The sequence below is a fragment of the Aptenodytes forsteri genome, unplaced genomic scaffold, assembly GCF_000699145.1.
Source record: "Aptenodytes forsteri isolate BGI_AS27 unplaced genomic scaffold, ASM69914v1 Scaffold136, whole genome shotgun sequence".
In the NCBI taxonomy this organism is placed as follows: domain Eukaryota; kingdom Metazoa; phylum Chordata; class Aves; order Sphenisciformes; family Spheniscidae; genus Aptenodytes; species Aptenodytes forsteri.
This window is the reverse complement of record NW_008796111.1, coordinates 951,076-972,776: the sequence shown is the minus strand read 5'-3', so window position 1 is coordinate 972,776 and position 21,701 is coordinate 951,076. Positions and strand designations below refer to the sequence as shown.

General features: G+C 44.0%; 1 protein-coding gene across 1 annotated transcript in view; it reads right to left on the bottom strand.

Moving 5' to 3' along the window:
- Nucleotides 1-938: 938 nt before the first annotated feature.
- The window catches only part of GOLGA2 (golgin A2), a gene marked incomplete at its 5' end in the record, with an annotated part of 22,628 nt that continues 1,865 nt past the window's right edge, over nt 939-21,701 (bottom strand). Inside the window, 27 exons of the mRNA XM_019474059.1 lie at nt 939-3,158; nt 3,265-3,433; nt 3,640-3,746; nt 4,002-4,104; nt 4,684-4,751; nt 4,919-5,072; nt 5,679-5,767; nt 5,855-5,954; nt 6,244-6,468; nt 6,743-6,856; nt 7,679-8,025; nt 8,543-8,630; nt 8,730-8,837; nt 9,019-9,108; nt 10,183-10,324; nt 10,571-10,629; nt 11,199-11,305; nt 11,973-12,066; nt 12,313-12,375; nt 12,876-12,914; nt 14,559-14,639; nt 15,113-15,172; nt 15,646-15,709; nt 15,858-15,901; nt 16,517-16,651; nt 20,160-20,240; nt 20,627-20,749. Coding sequence (XP_019329604.1) covers nt 2,908-3,158; nt 3,265-3,433; nt 3,640-3,746; nt 4,002-4,104; nt 4,684-4,751; nt 4,919-5,072; nt 5,679-5,767; nt 5,855-5,954; nt 6,244-6,468; nt 6,743-6,856; nt 7,679-8,025; nt 8,543-8,630; nt 8,730-8,837; nt 9,019-9,108; nt 10,183-10,324; nt 10,571-10,629; nt 11,199-11,305; nt 11,973-12,066; nt 12,313-12,375; nt 12,876-12,914; nt 14,559-14,639; nt 15,113-15,172; nt 15,646-15,709; nt 15,858-15,901; nt 16,517-16,651; nt 20,160-20,240; nt 20,627-20,749 — 3,105 coding nt within the window. The remainder of the gene's footprint in view (nt 3,159-3,264; nt 3,434-3,639; nt 3,747-4,001; nt 4,105-4,683; nt 4,752-4,918; nt 5,073-5,678; nt 5,768-5,854; nt 5,955-6,243; nt 6,469-6,742; nt 6,857-7,678; nt 8,026-8,542; nt 8,631-8,729; nt 8,838-9,018; nt 9,109-10,182; nt 10,325-10,570; nt 10,630-11,198; nt 11,306-11,972; nt 12,067-12,312; nt 12,376-12,875; nt 12,915-14,558; nt 14,640-15,112; nt 15,173-15,645; nt 15,710-15,857; nt 15,902-16,516; nt 16,652-20,159; nt 20,241-20,626; nt 20,750-21,701) is intronic.

Here is a 21,701-nt window from a genome sequence, read left to right as displayed (position 1 = left end):
CAGCTGGCTGTGGTACTTGTGGAATCTCCCTAGTACCCTAGTAAGACTTCGGTAAGCTAAAAATCTCCTTGAAGATTTTATTCATAGTAGATACTAGTGTGGGTTGAGTGAATTGACTCGGTCTCTAGCGCTTCCTTCCTCTGTGTGTTCTAGCTGTCTGTCTTGCATGTTTTCATGGGTTGTAACTTCAGCTTCTGCTTGACTGGGGCAATGACCATTGCTTGCCCTACCCTGTCCTATTTTTTTTCTCACTGGAATTGTTCCATCTATCCCTGGTGTTTTATATATAGAGTTGTTCTTAAAGAATATTGTATTTTTGAAGGCAGAACTATGTATTTATTCAAGTAAATATTAGAGCCTTATTTTACAAAACTAGAAACCTCTAATCTGCTGGCTATCAAAGGTTAAGTATGTTCTGATGAGAATACCAGCTACCCCGCCCAGGCGAGATAAAATCCTACCCACTGATCTACAGCCTTGTCAAACAAAGTGTCCTCTTCCCAGTGTAACAGCTCTTTCCTGTTGTTTGGTGCTTATGGCCTTTAAGAAGCATTTCTCTATTTCTCCTCAAATCAGAGGCGGTTCAATTGCTCCAATTTAAAGCTATTGTGTGTCAGCTGAACAGTAGTTCCTGCTCGTGTGTCTGCTCTTAGTTCACTCCAAATAAAGCTGGGCTCAGGGAAACACTCCTAAAGGGAACAGGGTGAAAAATGAATCTGAACCTAGGGTCTGGATGTGAAACGCTAGCCAAGAGAAATGTCTCAGGCTTGGCAGCAGTCTGCCTACAGGAAAACATCTGTGAAAGCTAAAGGAAAAGGGTGCTGATGCCAGGGCAGGTGTTTCTAGAGTTGGGCCAGCTTTTTTAATAAAGAATTCTTTTTTTTTTTTTTCCTGGCCAAATTTCAAGGTGATCTAAACAGAAGAAATACATCTAGTCAGTGCCCATCTGAATAAGTTTATTCAGAAAGCAAATTTGTAACAGGGTTAAGTCACCTCTGCAACAGACTGCAGACCTTCTTCGCTGTTGTCTCCTTCACAGTACTAGCATAGAACACCCTATAAATATTTATTCCATTTATAATAATGCTCTGTATTAAATCACAGCCCTGCCCCCATTAGTTATGATACAGATTTATGAATAGCCTGAGCAGGCATAAACACTGCAAAAGGCTTAGTCTCTCTTCAAGGAATATACAGCATTTTACAGGGATACACTATGTACACAAACCCATGCAGCCAGGAGCTTGGGAGCCCCTGACACTTGTGTTGTGCTAGTAACAGACAGACACCGCTGGCGCTATTCACATGAAAGGAGTTCAAAAAACAGCTTCCCTCTTCCCCCGGGGGGGTTTGCAGGAAAGCACTAACTGTTCTGTGTACGCTTTTTTTCAGTTGTATATGGAAAAATTAAAATGAACCATTTAAAAAAAAAAAAAAAACAACCCACAAACGAAAAAACCAAACCAACTTAATCTGCTTCTGGCATTAGGAGAAAAGCTCTCTACCATGCTGTGTAAAGCTTGACCAACTTGGACCCAGAAGAAATGAATTCTCTCTCTTCGTCATTGACAAACCCCAAAATTGATAGTGTGGTCCTGTGCTTGCATCTCTTTTGACAGGTTAACAGGGAGGTTAACAGGTGCTTGAGGCACTAGCCCAGGCTCCTGTGTTTGGATCGCACAGCTGTGACGGTCAGGTCCCTTAAACCTCCCCCGCAGTTTTCCTTAAAACTCCATTGTTGAAATTAACCTTCCTGGGAACAGGCCGTCCTTGCCCGAAAGGCAAATTTAGCTGCAGGGTATCTACATGCAGTTCACTTCAACACTTGCACACCCAAGGGCTTTGCTTTGCTGCCGCTTCGGGGGATGCTCTCCTCCTACCGTGTTTTGTTTTCTCCTTAGAATTAGGGCTGCAGCTTGAAGGCAGTGCCAGGTGACACCTCTATTGCTGGTGTGTGTCCCAGGAACTTAAACAGGGGCCACAGGATCTTGGATTCCACCCATCTAATGCACTCCTTACCAAAATGGGAGAAGAGGACGTGTAAGTGACGGAGAGCTAGAACCCCTAGAGTCCAGAAATTCAAAACAAAGCATGTTTATTAAGTGGTTTCCTTTTACTTATTTCTCCCATTTTTTTTAAATAAATAAAACCTTCAGACACATACAAGTGAAACACATCATCCTTCAAAGTGCAGTTACATTTCCACCCCACTCCCAAGAATCACATAAAGCTTTGTCAAGTAACCAAAAAGACTCAAAAGGCAACCCTCGGTCCCTTCCCCTAGCAATGAGAGTAAACGGGTCTGTAGTGCTGCCCAGCTAGCCAGGAGCCTCTCTCTTTTGGCTGTTCAAGGCTGGTTTCAGATACAGTTGCAAGAGGCAGGCTGCAGAAGGAAGGGGGAAGTTTAAGATGCACAGTATGAAACAAACCCAACCTGTTTATAGTCCAAAGAGTTCGTTAGCAGAATAAGTTAGTTACTTTGGGAGCCCTGGAAGGAGCTAGGCCGATTACAGTCAGGAGCGATGGATCAGAACCGCTGCTCAGTCACTGCTGTGACGCTGGCTGCTAGCAGCAGAGTCTGGGACAAGGGATTAAGTCATTTTGCCCAAAGTCATGGAATCCCCTTCCCCCCAGCCTGCATCTAGCCCAGGTGAAGCACCAGCGCCAGCTGCCTCCCAGGATTAGTTCGAGTCTGCCTGTACTCCAAGCACACAAAGTAACAGAAGAAAGAGAAAGAGAGGATGAGGTCTGATGCTCAAATTCCATCTGTGCAATTGTTCTTTCCTGATGTCTTTAAAGTAGGTATCTGTTCTGACCAAGGGCACTGAGCAGAGGTATGGGCATGTACAAGTCGGTTAAGTCCTTTCAGGCTCATAGAAAATTGCTGTAAGTAAGATTTGGCGCCACTTAAACTACCATGATTTTGACCTCATCGTTCTCATCAGCACGGTAGAAGAAGGGAATGCACGGGTTTTCCAGCAGGGAGCCCAGCCTCTCCTGAGGGTTCTGGATTTCTCTGAGAAGCTGCATTATTTGCTTTGCTGTGGGGTCCTCTTGGCTTGGCTGAGCAGCTTTACTGTCAATAGGGGAGAAACCGGATTGATGAAGAACAGCAGCCTCTTGTTCTGCTTCATCTGATAAATTCACTTCTCGTAACCCTGTAAGGAACACAGATGAGGCAGGCAGGTAACTCTTCCCATCCATGCACAACAGTGAGACCTCGGGTTATTCCATTTTACATAACTTGTCCTGGCTGCAGCTTACCTTCCCCATCAGTGGCGTTCAGTTCAATGCGCCTCTCCACTGGAAGTACGCTTTCGTTCTGACTTGCTAACAGCTCTGGGTTTTGAGCAGCTGCTACGTACTTGCTGTACCATTCATTTCTTTCCCTGACCAGGCGCATCACTAAGTCCTGCAGTTCCAGTAGTTTCATCTGCACCAAAGTAAAAGAAAGCCTATGAAATGTGCACATCCCTGCGGCCACAAACACTGCATTACAGCTTGCAGTCCTGCCTCTGTCACAAAATTAGCAACTTCAAAGTTAAAGCTAGCTGAAGAACAACACGTGCAGGTTTGGACTGTGCAAAGGCTCCCCAGGCCTGCCCTGCTTGGAGGAGGAGTACAGAAAAGATTCCTTGCCTTCATCTCTTCCTTATCCTGAGCCAATCTGCTGATGTACTCCTCTTTCTCCTGGTGTCGCTGTTTGAGGATAGCCCTTTGACTCTGGTATAATGCAATATACTCCCCTGGAATACAAGAGAAGCGTAAGTGTTAGCATGATTGGGGTACGAGCCTTACGGTGAGCACAGAACTATGTGGCGTGAGGATCCAGCAAATCCAACCCTGGATTGGAGATCTAGCCTAGTTAGGCAGCAGTAGGAGACCTGAACTGCTTGGTAGTTGGAGGGCTTCAGCTCCAAAAGCTGTTGGGGACCTTCTATTCCCCAAATAAATAATGCATTGAGCAAGCTTTAGTTTGTGCTGGTGTTGCCTAAACATACCAATGGTGTCTGTTTCCCCAGACAGCTGTATGCAGCGATGTTCTAACTCTTCTAGCCGTTCCTTCAGATCAGCTTTCTCACGCATCAGGTCTGTGAAACGGGACTGAACACAAAAATTGGTATCAATCATCTGAACTGCTTCATGTACAGAGAATACCCGTGTTAAAGACGACACCCCAGGGAACAAATCTTGCTGCCTTTACAACTTGTCTCCAGTTTGATGCTAAAAAGGAACAGAGAGAAGATAGCAAGCTAGAGAAGGTGTAAAAAAGCATCTCTGTATTTTGGGAAGCAGAAGGGCTGATGAAACAAAGTGCCTTTTAACCTTCTCATTGCTGGGACAGCACAACTCTGGTCGTACTCGGCTCCAAGACTGCAGACCACCTGCTTCATCCAAGCAGGGTGAAGATACTCAGTCTGTTTTTCAGCTATTTCTTTAGGAAAAGACCACAGATGAGTGTTAGGCCCTTAGACTCACAGTCTTGGGGGGGGTGGGAGGGGAGTTACTGCTGCAAGCTTTCCTGTGCTGAGACAAGCTTTTTAGGAAGTAGCTTATTATTATGGAACATCTGCTACTTAATCCCCTACAATTTGTCTGTGTGTGCTATAAGAGTCTGACACTGGATGAAAGTCTAGCTGAGCAGGGTAGCGGGGCTGAAAGAAGAGGTGATCCTTTGCTTACCTGTAGTTTCTCCATGGCAGTTTTCAAAGCCTCGTGAACCTCCACTGGAACAGTATCCATAGTGGAATCTGGAAGGGACAGGCGTAATTCACAGTTCCTCCTTGGACTCACAAGGAGGATTCACAATTTTGTGATGCACTCACAAAACCTGTAGATCTGTTTCACAGCGGCCAGCACAGCTGGCCGAGGCATGCCTCCATATTCACACTGGCCCCAAACTGCACCAAAGTTTTACCTCCGCCCAGCATGACGTTATGTTGCTGCTCCTGCCTAAGAGCTGCTATTTGCTGCAGGAGGCTTCTGCACTGCTGTTTCTGAGCAGCCAGCTGCTGCCTCATATCTTCTCGCTCCTTCTCCACTTGGCACATGGCAGATGTCAAGAAAGCGACCTAAGAATTCCAGAGCATGCACATTAGTGCTTCTCCTGTGTGAAGCACAATCAGTCGTGCGTTTCAGGACAGAGTAACAGTTTACCCCATTTTATTTACGGCTACGAAACCAAAGTACTAAGTGACTGCCCTGGAACTAAACCAGGCAGCAACTACTGCATCTTTTCTCATTCCCAAGTAGTACAAATATGCAGGTTAAATACTAGCTCTCATGATACCTGTTTGATAGCAGTATTTTCCAATTATGACTGTACTTACAGAAAAATCTAGTAGATAATCGACACCATTTCCAAATTGCCTTTCAAACTAAAGAGAACGTCATCATCGTAATGAGAGAGTGACTCTGCCAACCGAGTTGTCTTCATAATTAAAGCCACTGCCAGACTTCCAGCCTATCTTGCAAGGATGCTGCAGAAGTCTTGGTTTTTTGCTGCTGTGCACAAGGAACTGTTACGCTCCCCTCATCACTGCGCCTCTGCTGGTAAGGATCACAGCTGATAAACAGCCTGCTCCGTGCACCCAGTGGAACCTCCCTGCAATTTAACCCGCCTCCTAGATGTTTGTTTAGAACTAAAACCAAAGGCTTTTCTACCCATTAAGACTCACCATTTCTTCATGGCTTTCAAACTTCTCTGGGATCACAAATGAAGATGTTTGGATTTCTTCGGTCATTGCTTCACTTTCAACTCCATCTCCTGTAAAAGGAGGAAGATGAACAAAGAGGTAATACCCCGGAGAGCCCAGCTCTACCTCCTCCCTGGAGACCAGCTGCAGCTACTCACCATCTAGTCGGTGCAAAATCCTGCCATCCAGGTCTGCTGCTAATTGACTGATCTGGGCCTGCAGTTCTTTGTTTTCCTTAGCTACAGCTTCCAGACTTTCCTGCAAGAGAGAAGCAGAAGATCACTGAAACCTGTGCAAGCCAGACTGCAAACAGTCACTACATCTTCAGGCAGTAGCACCACACACACACACAAAAAAGCCCCAGTGCTTCTGCTCCAGACAAGTATCATTCACCTGTATTGCACAGGATGTAATGACAGAATCGTAGAACAGCCCAGGTTGGAAGGGACTGTGAAAGATCATCTGGTCCAACCTTTCACTCAATTAATACTTAATGTAGTTAAGCACTTTTCCTCCCGTCTTTCCACTTGCCCCTTTTTACTGTTACCTTGGTCTGCTGCAGCTCTTTCAGGTGCATTTCCACTGTCACCTTCCCCTGAACCTCCTCGTGCTGTAGCCGATCCATAAGCTGTATCTGAAGCAAGTACTGTTTGTGCAGTTCCTCCTTCTCAGCAGACAGCTGCTGGTACGCCACGGTGTACTGTTGTAAGTGGCTGTAGTACTGGTCCCGCTGCTCCTGCAGCCCCCGAGCCTCCTGTGTTTTCAGTTCCAGCTAACATAACAAGATTGAACCATCACATCAAACCATTTCTGCCAGAAAAGCTGATCCCTGTGTCATGATCCAAACTGTCAGCATTGCCCCAAAGCCACCAACAAGGCAGGCAGCCACCATCTGCCCCCACATCAGACAGCAGACGACGGGGGAAGGCTCCCAGCTTGATCATTACAGCACCAATTTCCATCTGTCCATCAAAGTTTGGAAAGTTGCCAGCAGTTTGCATAAACCGCTACATACCTGCCCTGCCATCCCACCGGCTCTTGCTTACCGTTTCTTTGAGCTCCCCCAGGTTCTCCTGCAGCTGCCCAAGCTTCTTGGCCAGCTCCTTCTTTACATGTTGCTCTGACTGTAGGGCACTTGTAACCTCCATGTTTTCATTTGTCTGCAAGACAGTTACCACTGTATAAGGAAATTGCCCCAACCACCATAAACATACACTCTCAATAAACCATGTTCATTCCCCATACAACAGGGTGCCATCCCTCGTGTTATTCTGGGGTGTAACTAAGGGCCATAAATCGACTGTTCAGGGCAGTAAATAACTTACAGAAAGGTTCAGAAGATGGGAGAAGAGCAAGGAAAGAGCCAGGGGAATCAGTGCTGGGACAGTGCCAAGAAGAGGCCTGGCACATCACACAGCCTGTCAGCTCCAAAGCAGATGGGTGGTACGAATATCCCAAACAGAGCCACAGACATTCAAAAAGAAGGAGTTCAGAAAGGACTAAAGAAAAATCGGTGGCTAGACCATGTGTCAGTTTGCCAGGGCCCCAAAGGGGAAGCTGCTGCATTGAAAAAGCTAGAGTAAGGATTCAGCTCCAGGACGGACAAGAATGACAGCAGCAGGAGAGAAGACTCCCGAGAACTTCTTCCTCATGGGCAAATATGGGGAACAGAAAACGGGTATCTTCAAGGGTAAAAGGGCAGGAGGAATACTCAGGGAAGGAAACAGCCTGACTGCCAGGGGATGAGAGGGAAAAGGAAACTGCTCTGGACAAAGATACTGGTTCATCTGCCAGAGCACCTGACGGAGTAAGGAATTACAGGGAACCTCCTGGCGTGGCAGTATGTATCACAGAAGACAGAGCATCCATAGCCTCACAGGACAAGAGACGGATCATGCTTCTGCCAGTTTTTTACATCTGTGCTACAAAAGGATTGCACCAGTGAGGGAAGCAGTGCGAAAAGATGCACGAAAGAGACATACCAGTTTGACAAACCCATTCTGCAGCTCAGCCAGCTGCTCCTTCAGCTCCCGATTTTGGCTCAGTGCCCTACTGATTGTGGCCTTGTCACTCTGCATGTCCTCCAGGATCTGCTGTCTGTCCACAGACTCCTCGTTGTAGCGCTGCACAGCCTTCTCAAGCTCCAGCAGCTGCTCCTCCTGCTCCCGGTTGAGGTGGCTCAGCTGCTCGTTGTCCCGGACCTGGGCCTGGTACTGCCCATGCAGTTCCTCCTTCTCTTGCTGCAGCCGCTGGATCTCTTCCTGCAGACTCAGCTCAGCTGCTGTGGGCCCTGCTGGTGAGGAAGGCTCAATATCCATGGGCTTAACTGCTGAGGAAATGGAATCAAAGCCAGCTCAGTCAAAGGGCTAAATCGCTGTGTAATACACATCACTATTACATACACAAAGCATACCCCAACCAATAGGGCTCTATGACCCAGAAGGTATCACCAGTTGTAGTACCCAATCCTCACTGCAGGGCACTGAGAGGAACGAAGGAGCAAAATGACCCCAAAACCAAGCACAGCATCCTGCTGTGTGCTGCTAACTCCCTCACAGCCCCAGCGAGAGCATCCTGCCACCCCGAACTCCTGGGCCAGAGAGGCTGACAGTACAGTCAGGCAGATACTAAAGACATAAACATCTGCTGGTCAATTATTTGAAGTAATTCACTTGCTGTTTGCTAGCATGAAAGGTTTCTTTGGGTCACCACCAGGCTTTCAGCTGCCTTCACAGCTTCGGAGCATCAGACCTACTTGCAACTCGTGTGCAGAAGTTCCTGCACAGTGGGGACAGAGCTAACCAGCTGGTACTCTGCAGCGCGAAGCCCCACTTTGGAAGCCCTACCTGATTTGCTCAACAGCTCTGTAACATTGGCTTCCAGCTCCCGAATTTGGGCCATATGCTTCTCCTTCTCCTCTGCCATTGTGTGGACCTGCAAGGCCACACAAGTGAAAGTGAAAACAATGTTCATGGTGCATTTACTCCTGCCCACGTTTGTCAAAAGCAGCTGTGATACTGCCCCTGATATTACCTGCTCAGAGAGCTGCTGTACCCGCTGCTGCCAAATGCTCCGCTCCTCCTTCAGTTTCTCTACATACCGATCTCTTTCTGCCTGGAGCTGGTGAAGTGACTCTGAGAGCTGTTCAAAACAAAATAAAACACAATGAAAATCATATTGGCTAAATAAATTTGGCAGTGACTGCTTAAGGGATAAAGCTTGAAGAGACCAGTGTGAATGCAAAGCTCAGGCTGCATTCTTCTGCCACACAAGTTTCTTTACAGATGTCAAGATTTGGACCATATTTCATACCACCTCTTACCTGAGCAACCTGGGTTTCCAGGCTCGCCTTCTCCTCCAGTGCCATCTGCAACTGCTGGTTTGCATCCAGGCTCCCTGCCTGATTTGAGAACTGCCAACAAAAAAATCAAAGTTAGGGCAAAATGTTAATACTCAATTTCTGCATAGCCTTTCCCCTGATAGTAACCTGCCACATGATCCATGTTGTAACCTTCTATAGTTCTTTAAAGTGCTCCAACTCACAGTGAAGTTCAATGAAAAAAAAAGGGGGGATTAAAATCAAAAAGCTTAGATTTTAGCCCTGTAAAACAGGTTGAACTAGGCGGCTCCTCCCTACCAATTTTATATTTATGGTTTTTTAATTAAGAAAATGCACTTTAATCACATCATTTGACTCAGAAACTTTATGCATTTCCAGAGTCTGTATTATACAGCCAGATCAGATGGTATAAAAGCTTGTGACCTTAAAGGTTGTCAAACATGTCAGGAATTTAAAGCCAATGTCTGGAGCATGTCAGTGGACTAAGTAGCAAGGCTGGTTCAGTTGAGACACGGTACTTTTCCCAGAAGAGTAGCAGCTGGCTTTATTTCAAGGGTAACTTAAGCCACTGTCTGAGGGGAAAAAAAAAAGAAAAGAAAAAAAAAGCAGTTTCTTCCCTCACAGGCTCACCTTAACACCAAGCTTGCTCTCTGAACTGCTAACAGCTGGCTTCATGCATTCCCTTTCTAACTGGCTGCTTCCTCTTAACTTTCCCCAGCTGACCTTCAAGTTGCCACTGTCCAAATCATCACCTTCTGCCAAGGGTGGGTACAAACACCACCCCTACTCAACTGGTTTCTCAATGAGACTGCACAACAACTGAGTAACCAAAATGCTGAACAGATACAAGCAGGCCAAGTCACCGTATTTTTACACTTGGTATGTTCAGTCACCCTCTCATACTGTATAGCGTTCTTTTAGCAGACCAATGTCACAATGTCTTTCAATCTACTGCTCCAACTCCTTAGAATACAGACTTTCTGTTCCTCAGAGGCCTCACTGAGAGCCTTTTATGAAGAGGATGTCTTGATGGTATTTTGCGCCGTCCTTTAAAAACAAGAGTTAAGTCCTGCCCCCACTGTCAGAAGCAAAGTCTTACAATGATCAGTGTGAGCTACCCTCACATCCCAGAAGTATTATGGCTACCTGTTGAATCATCAGTTCAGCCATTTCCAGTTTCTTATGCAAATCCTCCATATCCAACTTCATAGCTGAGTTCTTGGAAACCAGGGAGTGAACCTTCTCTGACAGCTCCGAATTCTGCTGCTTTATTTCCTCACTACTTTTGCTGAAACAAACGAAAAATTAAGTGGCATCACTATATGTACATTTGCTGATGTCCATGTTATAAATTTACAATCCAGTTCTTCATAGCAGCTAGAATCACAGAAACATCACATCTAGTGACTTTTTTTTTTTTTAAATTGAATATCCAACCCCCCCAAGTCACCACCTGTGGTCTGTGCCCCTTATGTTTTGTGGCTCTACTGAGAAGAGTAGTGTTACTCTGCAGTAACAAGCAGAATGGACTTACCTCCGTTTGTACAGTTCCAGTTTCAGGTTGTCTCGCTCCTTCACTAACTCTTTATTATGCTGGAGAAAAAGGAAAGTATTGATTCAGCTACAAACTTTAGCCAAACAAATAAGATGTTCAAAAAATACTTCATTTCATCTTTAGCAGATCAGCTAAAGTGGAAAAGGTCATAACTGGCAAAATCCTCAGGACAGGTTTGCTTAGAACCTCCTGAATTTGCCAGGAATAAGTCTGCTCGGTCTTTTCAAATGTGATGCTACTAACTGAACATGAGGTTATTTCTGCAAACTTCTGGATTAATCTCAATACTAAAGTGTCTGTTTGATGGGAGACCCGCCTGGGACAAGGTCTCAGTGAGGCTTCTGTTGTGTGGAGCTGGCAAGACTAATGAAGTAAGGTGCCAGATCTGATGACAGCAACTGGACCATATGATTAGTGGTCACAGAAACCTGAATGAAGTTTGCCTTGATGATGGAGAATACAGGGCTTTACAAGGTTAATTAACAATTAACAAGGTTAATTTCTGTCTCTTCTCTAAGCAGGGACTACAGACTTTGCAGTAGCATAACAACAAGCAAATAACCAAAGGCAGAGCTGCTGGTTAAGCATAAACAGAGGTGACTCTTACCTTCTCTGACTGTTTTTGCTGCATAGAGATGGAGGACAAAGTACGTTCTAGCTCTGATACCCTCTGGCGAGATGAATGTAAACGAGCAGCAAGGTTTTCAGCTTCTCCTGAACAAGTCAGAGCAGAGTCAGTTGAGGCTAGACCACAAAGAGCTTTTTGGAACTGGCTGAACAGCACTTTCTACTTTGTCAACAAACTCTTAAAGCAGCACAGAGCTTTGTAAATCAGTAGACCTGGTTCCACTCCTGGCTCTACAGGTGAATCACTAGCAACTCTGGGCAGTAAAGCTCTCTGTAACTACCTTCCTCACTTTTAGAGGGAGAGGATGAAACTTCCTTTGCAGAACAACAGACAATATGTTGTTTGGGGTTTTTTTTTTCCCTTAATAGAATAAATTGCTCAAATTTAGTTCAGAATGAAAGGCTCAGGTAAAACCTACATTAACGTGACAACTGTGTGGAAGGGAGGGCGGAGAAAAGGGAACAAAGTTTTAAAAGAATCAGAAGAAAGACAAGAAAAGAACAGTCTGGGGTAGTCACCAGGCCCAAACAGGGCTGACAAGGCTTTAGTGATGCACAAAGAACCTCAACTGCCATGGGATCAAGAGGCTCCCATTTGGGGGCAGCTATGATGACAGAAGCAGTGACGGTGCCAAGGATTGCTCATTAAGGAGTCAGCGAGTGTTGTGAGCTGGCTGCCAGCAACTATCATGCCTGTGACTTGAAATCCACAGTTTAACCAACAGCTTGAGCTGGAGTGCTCGCAGTTAATTACCTGATTTCTGCCGTGCTGCTTGCTGAGTATGTCCAAGGGCTGTCTGCAACTCAGACTTCTCAGAAACTAGAATTCCAATAGTCTGGATATGAACCTTTGGAAAAGGAAAATCAGCTCAGCGCAAAACTTCTTTGCTTGTAACTGCAACGTCACTGTTGCCACACAAGGCTAATTCAGTGAAGGTAAAGAGCTCTTGCAGTTGAATACAGTCTGGCTGACTGACTCCCAGTTTTCCTGAAGGAATGGACTCATGGCTTCCAGGATGAAGACTGTGAGTGGTCAGTAATCCAGAAAACAGCAGGAGCCAGATGATATTACTGTAATGGAGGCTCTGCCTTACCTGTAGCTGTTCCCTCAGTGCTGCTTGCTCTTTAGAAAATTTCTGTTCGAACTCCTTCTTTTCCTGTATAAACAAATGATGTCTATTCAGCACAAAAATGTAAATATTTAACCCTTGTTGTTTTATGTCAAACTAAAAAAACAGTGATTCATTGGTAGTACTTCCAGCGTCTAAATGATACCAGTATTTTTAAAGACATGCTTCAGTCTTCCATTATTTGAACTACTTCATTATTTATCCATCCTAGAATAGCAATGACAGCATAGCGCAATCACTGCTAGCATAAATGTAGCAGTGTTTGGAATGCAAACTACTGGCAAGGACTCAAACGGTAATCTCCTGCCTCCACTGCAGTCCTCCAATACTTGGAGCATTTAAATATTAGCTTTTGTCAAAATAAGAGCGCTACCTGCCAGGCCTAACTCATGAAGTCAAAATATTCAACCTTATGCTACAAATGAAACAAGATCACGCAGGCCTGCGCCACAGTCCACTATGCTTTCTAGTCCTCAGAGAAACAGACGCCTATTTCTGTATCTATCCAAAAATAGGACACACTTTACCTTCTCCAGCTGATTCACCGCTTCTTGGTTCTGCTGCTTCTACAGAAGAAAATTGATGCGCCAGTATTAATACAAAATACTCTCATACTGCTGAAATGCATTTTCACTTTAATGAAGCAGGATACATGCCAAATTAATGCAAATAGGATTTCCATTATCCTTTTTGTAGAAGACTAGGAAGTTCATCTTAGCTATTAAAAATAACAGATTTGGGGCTCCCTTCACTAATATACTTTATATGCCAGATATGTTTTTCATTGCTCAGTACATTACCACAGTTGTTCTCAAATACCACTACTGAAACCCGTGTACGTCTGTATCTGAGCATCCACCAACTTCAGTTAAACTTGCATCCCACATCTATGAAATTAATCGTAGTAATCTTGGTGTATTAGAATAATCACCAAAAATGCTTTTAAAACACACACAAAAAACACCCCCAAAACCCAAACAAAAAACATAGTCTTTTCCTTTAACTGAGACCTTAGACCTTTATCCCACTTAACAACTGGCCTTTAAGTCATGCAGAGCCACACTTACGTTGGCAGGCTTCTGCAAAAGGTGGTATGAGAAAGAGCTGAGGCCAAATGCAAAGAAAAGGGATAATTCTGTCCTAGCCAATTTCAATCTTATGGATGAAGCATCCCTTCCAACTTGAGATATTCTGTGATTCTAAGTATTTGGAGATTTTTCCCCTTCCCAAAGAGTGGACATTGGCCAAGCTGTTTCTTTACTACTACTACTTCAATGCATTTTGAAACATGACTACAGATGGAAGAGGGATGAGTTAGAGGTTTTGATTCTAGCAATGCCAGTGCACAACATAACCAGGAAAAGCAAAGGCCCTACACAATGCCAGGCAAACAGAAAAGCAGGCAAACAAGGAGAATCCTGGGTGGGCAGTGCACTATATCAGGTACCTCTGCAGCCCAACTAAAAGACAGGAAGAAACAAAATGGAACAAAAATAACCCCAAACCAAAAGTAAAACAACAAGAGGGGTCATGGGGTACACTGGGAAATGCTGAACTTTGGGAAAAGTGTAGTTCGAGAGAGGAACAAAATGGGGGAAAGTATTTCACACAAGAAAGGCTCTTTTCAGACTGAAACAACTCCACTTAGGTGCATTTCTTGCAGTGTTAAAGCTGAAGGCTGAAAAGGAGCAGCAGAAATCCATGCAGGCCACAGGACAAAGCAGTTCATTCATCGTGCCAAGAGAAGCCGAGGATATGATCAGAAACCAGCCCCAGGCTCTCTCTTAGACCTATTGCTCCCGCTCTGCTGATATATTTAGAACAGCATCACCACCTGCAGAAACAGGTCTTCACACTGCTGCCAGCACCAGAATTCTGTATCTCAGGGATTCAGACCAGGACCAGAAATAGCTATTTTATCAGGATGCTTATCATCCAGGGAAAGCATGATGAGATCAACAGAGCACACTTAAATGGAAACAACAAAACTCTGTTTCTTGTTCCTCAGATGAGCCAGTACATTCACAAGTGGCCTTAGACTTTGATCCTCTTAACAGGTTTTCCGTACAGCCCATTTTGTTCCTTACAAAGTGCTGTGTAAGCAGCCTTCCTTGTGGCACTATGAGAGAAGCCATAACCTTACAGACACCCAGAGAGCATGGAGGAGCAGCAGAGACAATGTCAAATTGGTCGGTTGGATTGTTTCTTACCAATTCCTCTATCTTTGTAACGAGCTGTTTGTTAGTTAGATTGCTGGAATCCAGGGCTACTGCCAGCTCCTGGTAACGTGTCTGATGGGCACATGCAGACAGGAGAAAAAGGAAGGAGCAGAAGAGGAGGAGGGGAGGAAAAAAGCAATAATTAAAAAGGACAGAAAAATAAATCATTATCACAGTTTGATATAATAAGATTCTCCAAACAAAACAAAATCTACGGTTTCAACAAAAGCAGCTGGGATGTCAACATATTTTATCCATTTCTGCCGAGGCTTCATTTTGACATAAAAGTGAATCAGAAAGAACTGCAGTTCCATGGAAGCCAGATTATCCCCAGTCCCCAAACTGGAAACACCTCCAATACCTGCCTCCTACTGTTGACCACAGCTACCCGATTACAGCACAAGACAACACTAGACAGTGACGTGTGATGTATGTGAACTGTGCATTCAGTTAGGTCTCATTCACACTGCTGTAAGCACAGAGTCCCAATAAGTGATCAACAGTAGCAAATAATAAGAAAAAAAAATTATAGACTGAGAACTTACTTCCATTTCCTTAATATTTGTGGAAGAAACAGCACTCTCCCCATTCACATACGACGTAGACTAGAAGTAAACCAGTCAAGTCAGTCAGTTTTATTCCCCAAGGCACCAAATCACTATTAAATAAGAACCAACTGTCATAATACTACTTCTTACAGCACCTTTCACTTCAAAGTAGTGACACAGACAGGTACAGAAAACATACTTTTCTGGCTAAGCATAGATGCAGACTCCCCCTGTGACAGTGATGTGAATTATGCAGATTGACTTCAGATTCTTTTCCACTAAATCAATAATACAGCTTTCCATGAATACATACTGTTCATTCATCCCACTCTGCTTTTCTTCCTACTGGTGAAATTTTACATTCCTAAACCAGGAGGTTTTGCTTCTCAATGCTTAAATATCTCATTGTTTAGTAGGATGTCTGCAGACACCTCTGAGATTGAAAAGTGTTTTCTTGAGCTGACTGCTTAAAGCTCCACATCAAACATTAAGAGAATTAATAGGATAAATGGATCAAAATGAGGCCGTACCTGAGAAACCAGGCCATTGAGTTGTTCAGACAACTGGCGGAGACTTTCTGTAGACGAGAAAGACCTGGGAACAAAGAAAGACCTTGCAATGAAAATTTCTCCCAGAAAACCGCCCAAATCAGAACAACACTGGGGAGGAATAAAACCTTAATTTGTTGGACACTTTGGGATCCTGTTGCAAAGCTGTGTGATAAACAAACACAGACACTCACCTGTTCTCATCCAAAGCATTTTTATGATCCTCAGCTTCATGAATCTGTGGATTGAAACACAAAAATTTACAAGCCTGTAAAAGAAGATGGGAGTCACATTTATGAATATGTCACTAAGACTTGATTACATCTGGGCTCAGGTTCCACAGTACCTGTAATTACTGCTTCCCAAAGAGGAACTTCAAACCACCAACTCAGTCCTGGCTTACACATAATTTCTGAGTGGCATGAACCTGGGTTTCTTTGAATGGAGAAACTTAAGTGTTACAGGCTTTATGTTTGCTGTTACTATTTACCAGTTTAATCAACACTTTGCTTTGCTGGGAAAAACTTCAACTGAATCTTTAAGTAGTGAAAAGAAATGCAGATTGATCTGACCGGAGACCTTCTGTCCTATTAAGGGCACTTTCTGCTAATGAAAGAGGAGAGAAGGGGAAGGAAAATAGCAGCTTTGGGAGACGCAGGGGCATGCGCACGCTAGTACTCTCTCTGCTCTCACAGACAGACGATGACTAGATGGAGAGTGGAGAACGAAGTATTTTTAACAGGAGAAAATCTGAACTAGTCATATTTATGAAGATCATCTTTCTCAGAAAAAATGTGGTGTCGCTAACCAATATTCAATGGTTCAATGGCAATATTCATGATGATTCACAAACCTGTATCAGCTGCATGCTCCCAGGAGCAGGCAGAACAGAACCACAACTAGGTAGACTGTTGCTGTTAGATAGCACAGGGACATCGGTAGCAAGCTGTTCAGCATTACGAGTGGCAACATCACTGTCAAAGTACGCCTGTCACAAAACACATCACAGGAATTACAGCCTTCATGCAAAATGAATGAAAACACACATGAACACATCACCCTGTGATCTGCCTGTGAAAACTAGACAGATGTGAACAATCAATCATTTAGAAACACGTGGACGGGAATCTGTGTTCTCCCCAGAGCAAACAGGTGACTGCATCAATCCACGAACAAACACTGTCCCAGGCCTGTGCCCTCTCAGAGCCAGTCTGAAGAACCGGTGTCCCATAATCAAACTCGCTTCTTCAACGTGGGGCAATAACGTCACCCAACTCTAAGTTCACACGCTAGGTTTACTGCAAAGGAGTCACCAAAAAGCAAGTGAGGGCAAAGCCAGATGGTAGTCACGCTGCTTTGAAAAGCACTACCCTCAAGATGTGTCTGGGGAAAACACAAGATCATTGTATGCAAATTAAGATGGAAAAGAACAGCTTAGTGACTACTTGAAAACTGGGTTAGTCAAACTCAAATGCTCCATCTAAAACTCAGTGAAGTTTGTGGCATGCCATGGACCACAAGTTTAGAAACAGGACATTTATGAACAGGCCAAACTCAGCGTGGCTGGGAGCAGGTGCCTGTGGCCCTGCTGGAGCTATGAATCCCATGACTAGAAGAATCTAAATAGAAAAGAGAAGGGCCAAAAAACTTTCTGGACAGCGATGCAAGTTCTCATCCAGCCTTCGTGGGAGGATGACTAGCATCTGATGACACCTCTACCAAGTCACAGTGAACTGGACAATTTCATCTATCTTGTACAGCATCAGAGGGCCATAAAGGCCTAGAGCAGTGTTCTCGTGTTTTATGGCAATTTGTTTTATTTCATCATCTCCGGTAAATCATCATTTAACAACACTATGAAGCAAATGAGACCAGCTGTCAGCACTCAACCCCACCAATATATGGCAGCTCTCTGCTATTCCATCTGAAAGAGCTCCCTCTTACTTCAGTCACCCCCTTCTTGGCACTTCACAGGAAACAAGAAATCTCTCTCTTGGCATTCCCCGTTTACCTGCTCAGCACTTCATTCATGAATCAAGCAGCAAGAACACAGTAACAGTGAAGACAGGTTTAATGAAAGCAATAAGCTGGAAGACTGCAGAGGGAAACAAATAGAATTTTCTCAATTTCTTTTCAGCAGGACAGATACTTGTGCTCTCAAGGAGCAATATATGTTAGGTGCTTATAGGAAGGTCAGGAACTCCCTTACTTCCTCCAGCTACGGGTTACTTCACCTTTATTGGTTCAGACACTCATCAATATAGAGCATCAGATGGACAGGAGTATCTTTCCCAGTACATCTCAAAAATGTTTCCTTAAATTTTTTCTGATCAGGACGTTCTTTTTGCTTAATGCTTCAAGATGCAAAAACCAGTAACGTGCCTTAACCACAAGAACTCCTTCCTTCTTCCTCCACTATAAGCAGTTTTGAAATAAATTTAAAAAAAACCCCAAAAAACTATTTGAACAGCTGAATTTGTTGGAAACAGAATTTGTTGGAAACAGAAAGAATTAGGAGCAAAAACCTCCAGATTTTCAGACTTATCTGGAAATTATGCATTGTGAGGTTCTAATAATGTAGAATAAAAAGTTAGTAATTCTGCTCAGCTTAGCATATAGTAGGATCCATTTGCTTTCACATAAAGGCTCCTATTTTGTTGGGTTTTCTGTGTTTCACAGCCAAGAAAGCTGAAGTGGGTGAGATGGGAGGGGTCTGCCTCACATTAAGACACCAATGGCAGCAGTAGCTCAGATGCCAACGATCAGCTTTTCTGCCCTATAAGCATCAAGTGAGCTTCTGAACAGCATTTTCCTGACTCAGGATTTTTACAAGACGGCAACTGGAAAAAGAAATATTTCTTTCATTACATATTGCAATTAAAGATTAGTTTTCAAATTATTCCTAAAACCTCAGACACAACAATCCACAAATTCCGTAACAGCCAATCGGATCAAATGTATCTCTCCGTGCTAAGGAAGCAGAAGAAAAAAAATTGGGAAAACAAGAATGAATAGAAGGAATAAATTCTCCATTTTCAGAACAGGACTAAAACTGTAGACACAGGTAGGTCTTCACTGCAAGACCAAATGCCATCTCAGCAACAGCACTGGACCACCCATCTTTATCTCACCCTCCAATGTGAAACAAGTCTCTTTCTCTGAGATCTAACTTACACTGAGCTTATGAGTATTAAGTGAAAACAGTCCCCATGACAAGAGTGAAACTTCAATCCAAACACGCTTTCTGATGCAAGACAGGCACATCCAGCACCCACAAAGCTTGCAGTAAGTCTTCACATCACTCAAGTTCTACTGATACACAACCTACACATACAAGGTCCGGTTGGAGGAACTTCACTCTGTGTGTTGGACAGAACAGCTGCTGTATTATCACACAACCTAAACATACAAGGTCAGGTTCGGGTAACTGCACTTTGTGTGTTGGACAGAACAGCTGCTGTATTATCACACAAAAAAAGGAGAAAAGGGATACAAAGGCAATTCAGAGTGAACTCCATCCCATCTTGCAGGTTTCACTGCATCTCTCTGGTACCCCTGGTGATTACTACAGTTCTATTTATTGCTGAAGACACATGGATATGCAGTAAATATAATAATGAGTTACTTTATGACAACTACATTGAAACAATGGTAGGGAAACAAGCTACCAAAATGCCACAAGTGAAAATGAAAAGCAGAGCTTTGGTACAACAAAATTGGAAGAAAATTCTGGGCTACAAAATTTTACTTCCCTGAGTTTCTATGACAATTTGAGCCTTATTTAAATAAACTGTCTGAAATACATTTTTTAAAAAGGCTGTTTGTTTACGTTTGCTCCTGAACACATTTCTGTCGCTTACTGGCGTACTTCCTGCCCTTTCCTCTTCAGAAGCTTGGGAATATGAAGACGCTAAAGCCTGTAAATGCTTGACTCGAAGAATCTGACTTCCTGCCTAAACATATTTAAACCCATAGTACTTGCCAGACTACATCACCTGTGCAAGTTTCATTGCCTGTCATAAAATGGGTTGGCTGGAATAACTAGGCAGCTTACTTAGGGCAGCTGCTTGCCTGGAGATGAGCAGAAACATGCCCTTCAGAAACGAGGCTCTAAGAAATAAAGCAGAAATACAGACTAAGAAAACACTACCTCTTCCTAGTGCAGTTTTCCTCAGCGGTTCAGTTAGTTAATTGCCTCACCCCAAATTCCTGGTTTTCCTTAAAGCTCTGCTGTCTCCAGGAAGAGTTTTTGACAAGGTTCACTTTTTCACATGTTAAGTTTGACACAAACCAGAAGGAAACAAGCACTTATGAGCAATGGAAACGCATGGTAACAGATAGCTCCATGTTAATAAAAACAGCAACAAAACTCAAGCAACTGACAGTGGACATGTCAGGACACGGCTCCATCCGAAAAATCGAGGTCAGTGTAAACAGAACCCAAAGCATGCAGTAGGGAGAGCGAGTCACGGCGAGGGACACAAGCACTGCCTCACCTTCCTCTTGTCCAATGAGGGTATGGCTACCCCATTGGAGCGGTTAAGGTCTGACACCAGCACCTTCAGAATGTTCTGAATCTAAAGGAGGCGAAAGAAAAGGGGAAAGAGAAACGGCTCAGAAAAGGACAGAGAGAAAACGTCAATCAAAGGCAGCCAAAGAAACCGGCATCCTCCAGCTCGTTAGGAGCACGCACCTTGAAAGAGCAGCTCTGGACACACACAGGGTTGTGCAACAGCATTGTATGATCAGACACCACTTCGGCACATACCCTGACTCTAGCGTGCACCTTCCAGTAGAGGTAGTTGCTAACTATTGTAGCACACTTCGTACACTGGCAACACAGGCATCTAAGCCATTCATATATTACACCAGCATAACCCTTTCCTGGCTCTAGTCGTGTTGTTCGGGAAACCAAAGAACAAGGAGACGGCAAATTATTTGGGAGAAAGAACGAGACACTCACGTTCTCTGGAGGCTGCTGGTCATCGTTGGTGGGAGTCTCGGGTCTACTGCCTTCTTTAGTTTTTCGGTTTTTCTTGGTTCCTGCAGTTGCTCCAAGGTTATTCTTCTGCTGATATTCCTTCAGCTGTGAAAAAAGAATATGTGAAGTCCAAACAGAATATGCCTTCTATGACTATAATGTCAAAAAAACCCCAAACTCCACTGAGTAAAAAGACAGATCAAGTGTAAGGACAAGAGAAATGTCCTTCAAAGAGTTTGTCCCTCATGGGGGGGAATCAAAACAAGTCCAGAGAAGCCTAAAGTAAGAACTAGTGTGATGGCTTTATGACAAGAGGCTCAGAGTTGTAAATGTTCAACTTTTGTATACAGCTAATGATGTTCTTGGGAAACAATTTGATACTCCATACTGCAACTCAAAGGAGATTAAAAGAAATATTTGGGGTGGGGGAGGGTACGGTTATAACTGAGAGCAGTAAGGTAAAATTAATAAAGGGCAATTAATCCTGAATGCAAAGTGAAAAAGCAGTGCCTAATAGTAAGATCTTCCACTCTGTGAAAGATTTTAAGAAGGAAAATTACCGTCCCCACAGATAACATATTAATACAGATACTGTAATAACTGTGAACTAAGGGGAGAAGCAATCTACAACTGATTTTTAAATCATAGCCATTTTGCCCAGGAAAAGCTAGTCTGATAAGCTGTAACTTGAATCCTGCTAGGTCTTCCAGCATTTTTGTGTATGTTATTGAACATCTAAGCCCCAAACCAAGTGAGTCCCAGGTAGTTATATAAATTACCCACTTCCACCAGCACCCAACCACGCCATCTCAGACAAACCCCGCTGCGCCAGGCACCGGGCGGGCAGGGGACGGCTGCGGCCGCGCTTCGGAGTGAAGGTGGGGAAAAAAACAAGTGAGAAGAAGGATCCCATTATTCGGAGGATTTCAAAATGGAAGCCTGAACTGCTCCAGGACACTTTCCCATTCGTATGACTTTGACACAGAGGTGCATCCCGCCGGTACGGATGGGGCCAAGCCGCCCCGGGGAAAAAATTAAGGGAAAAAAAAAAAAGGGG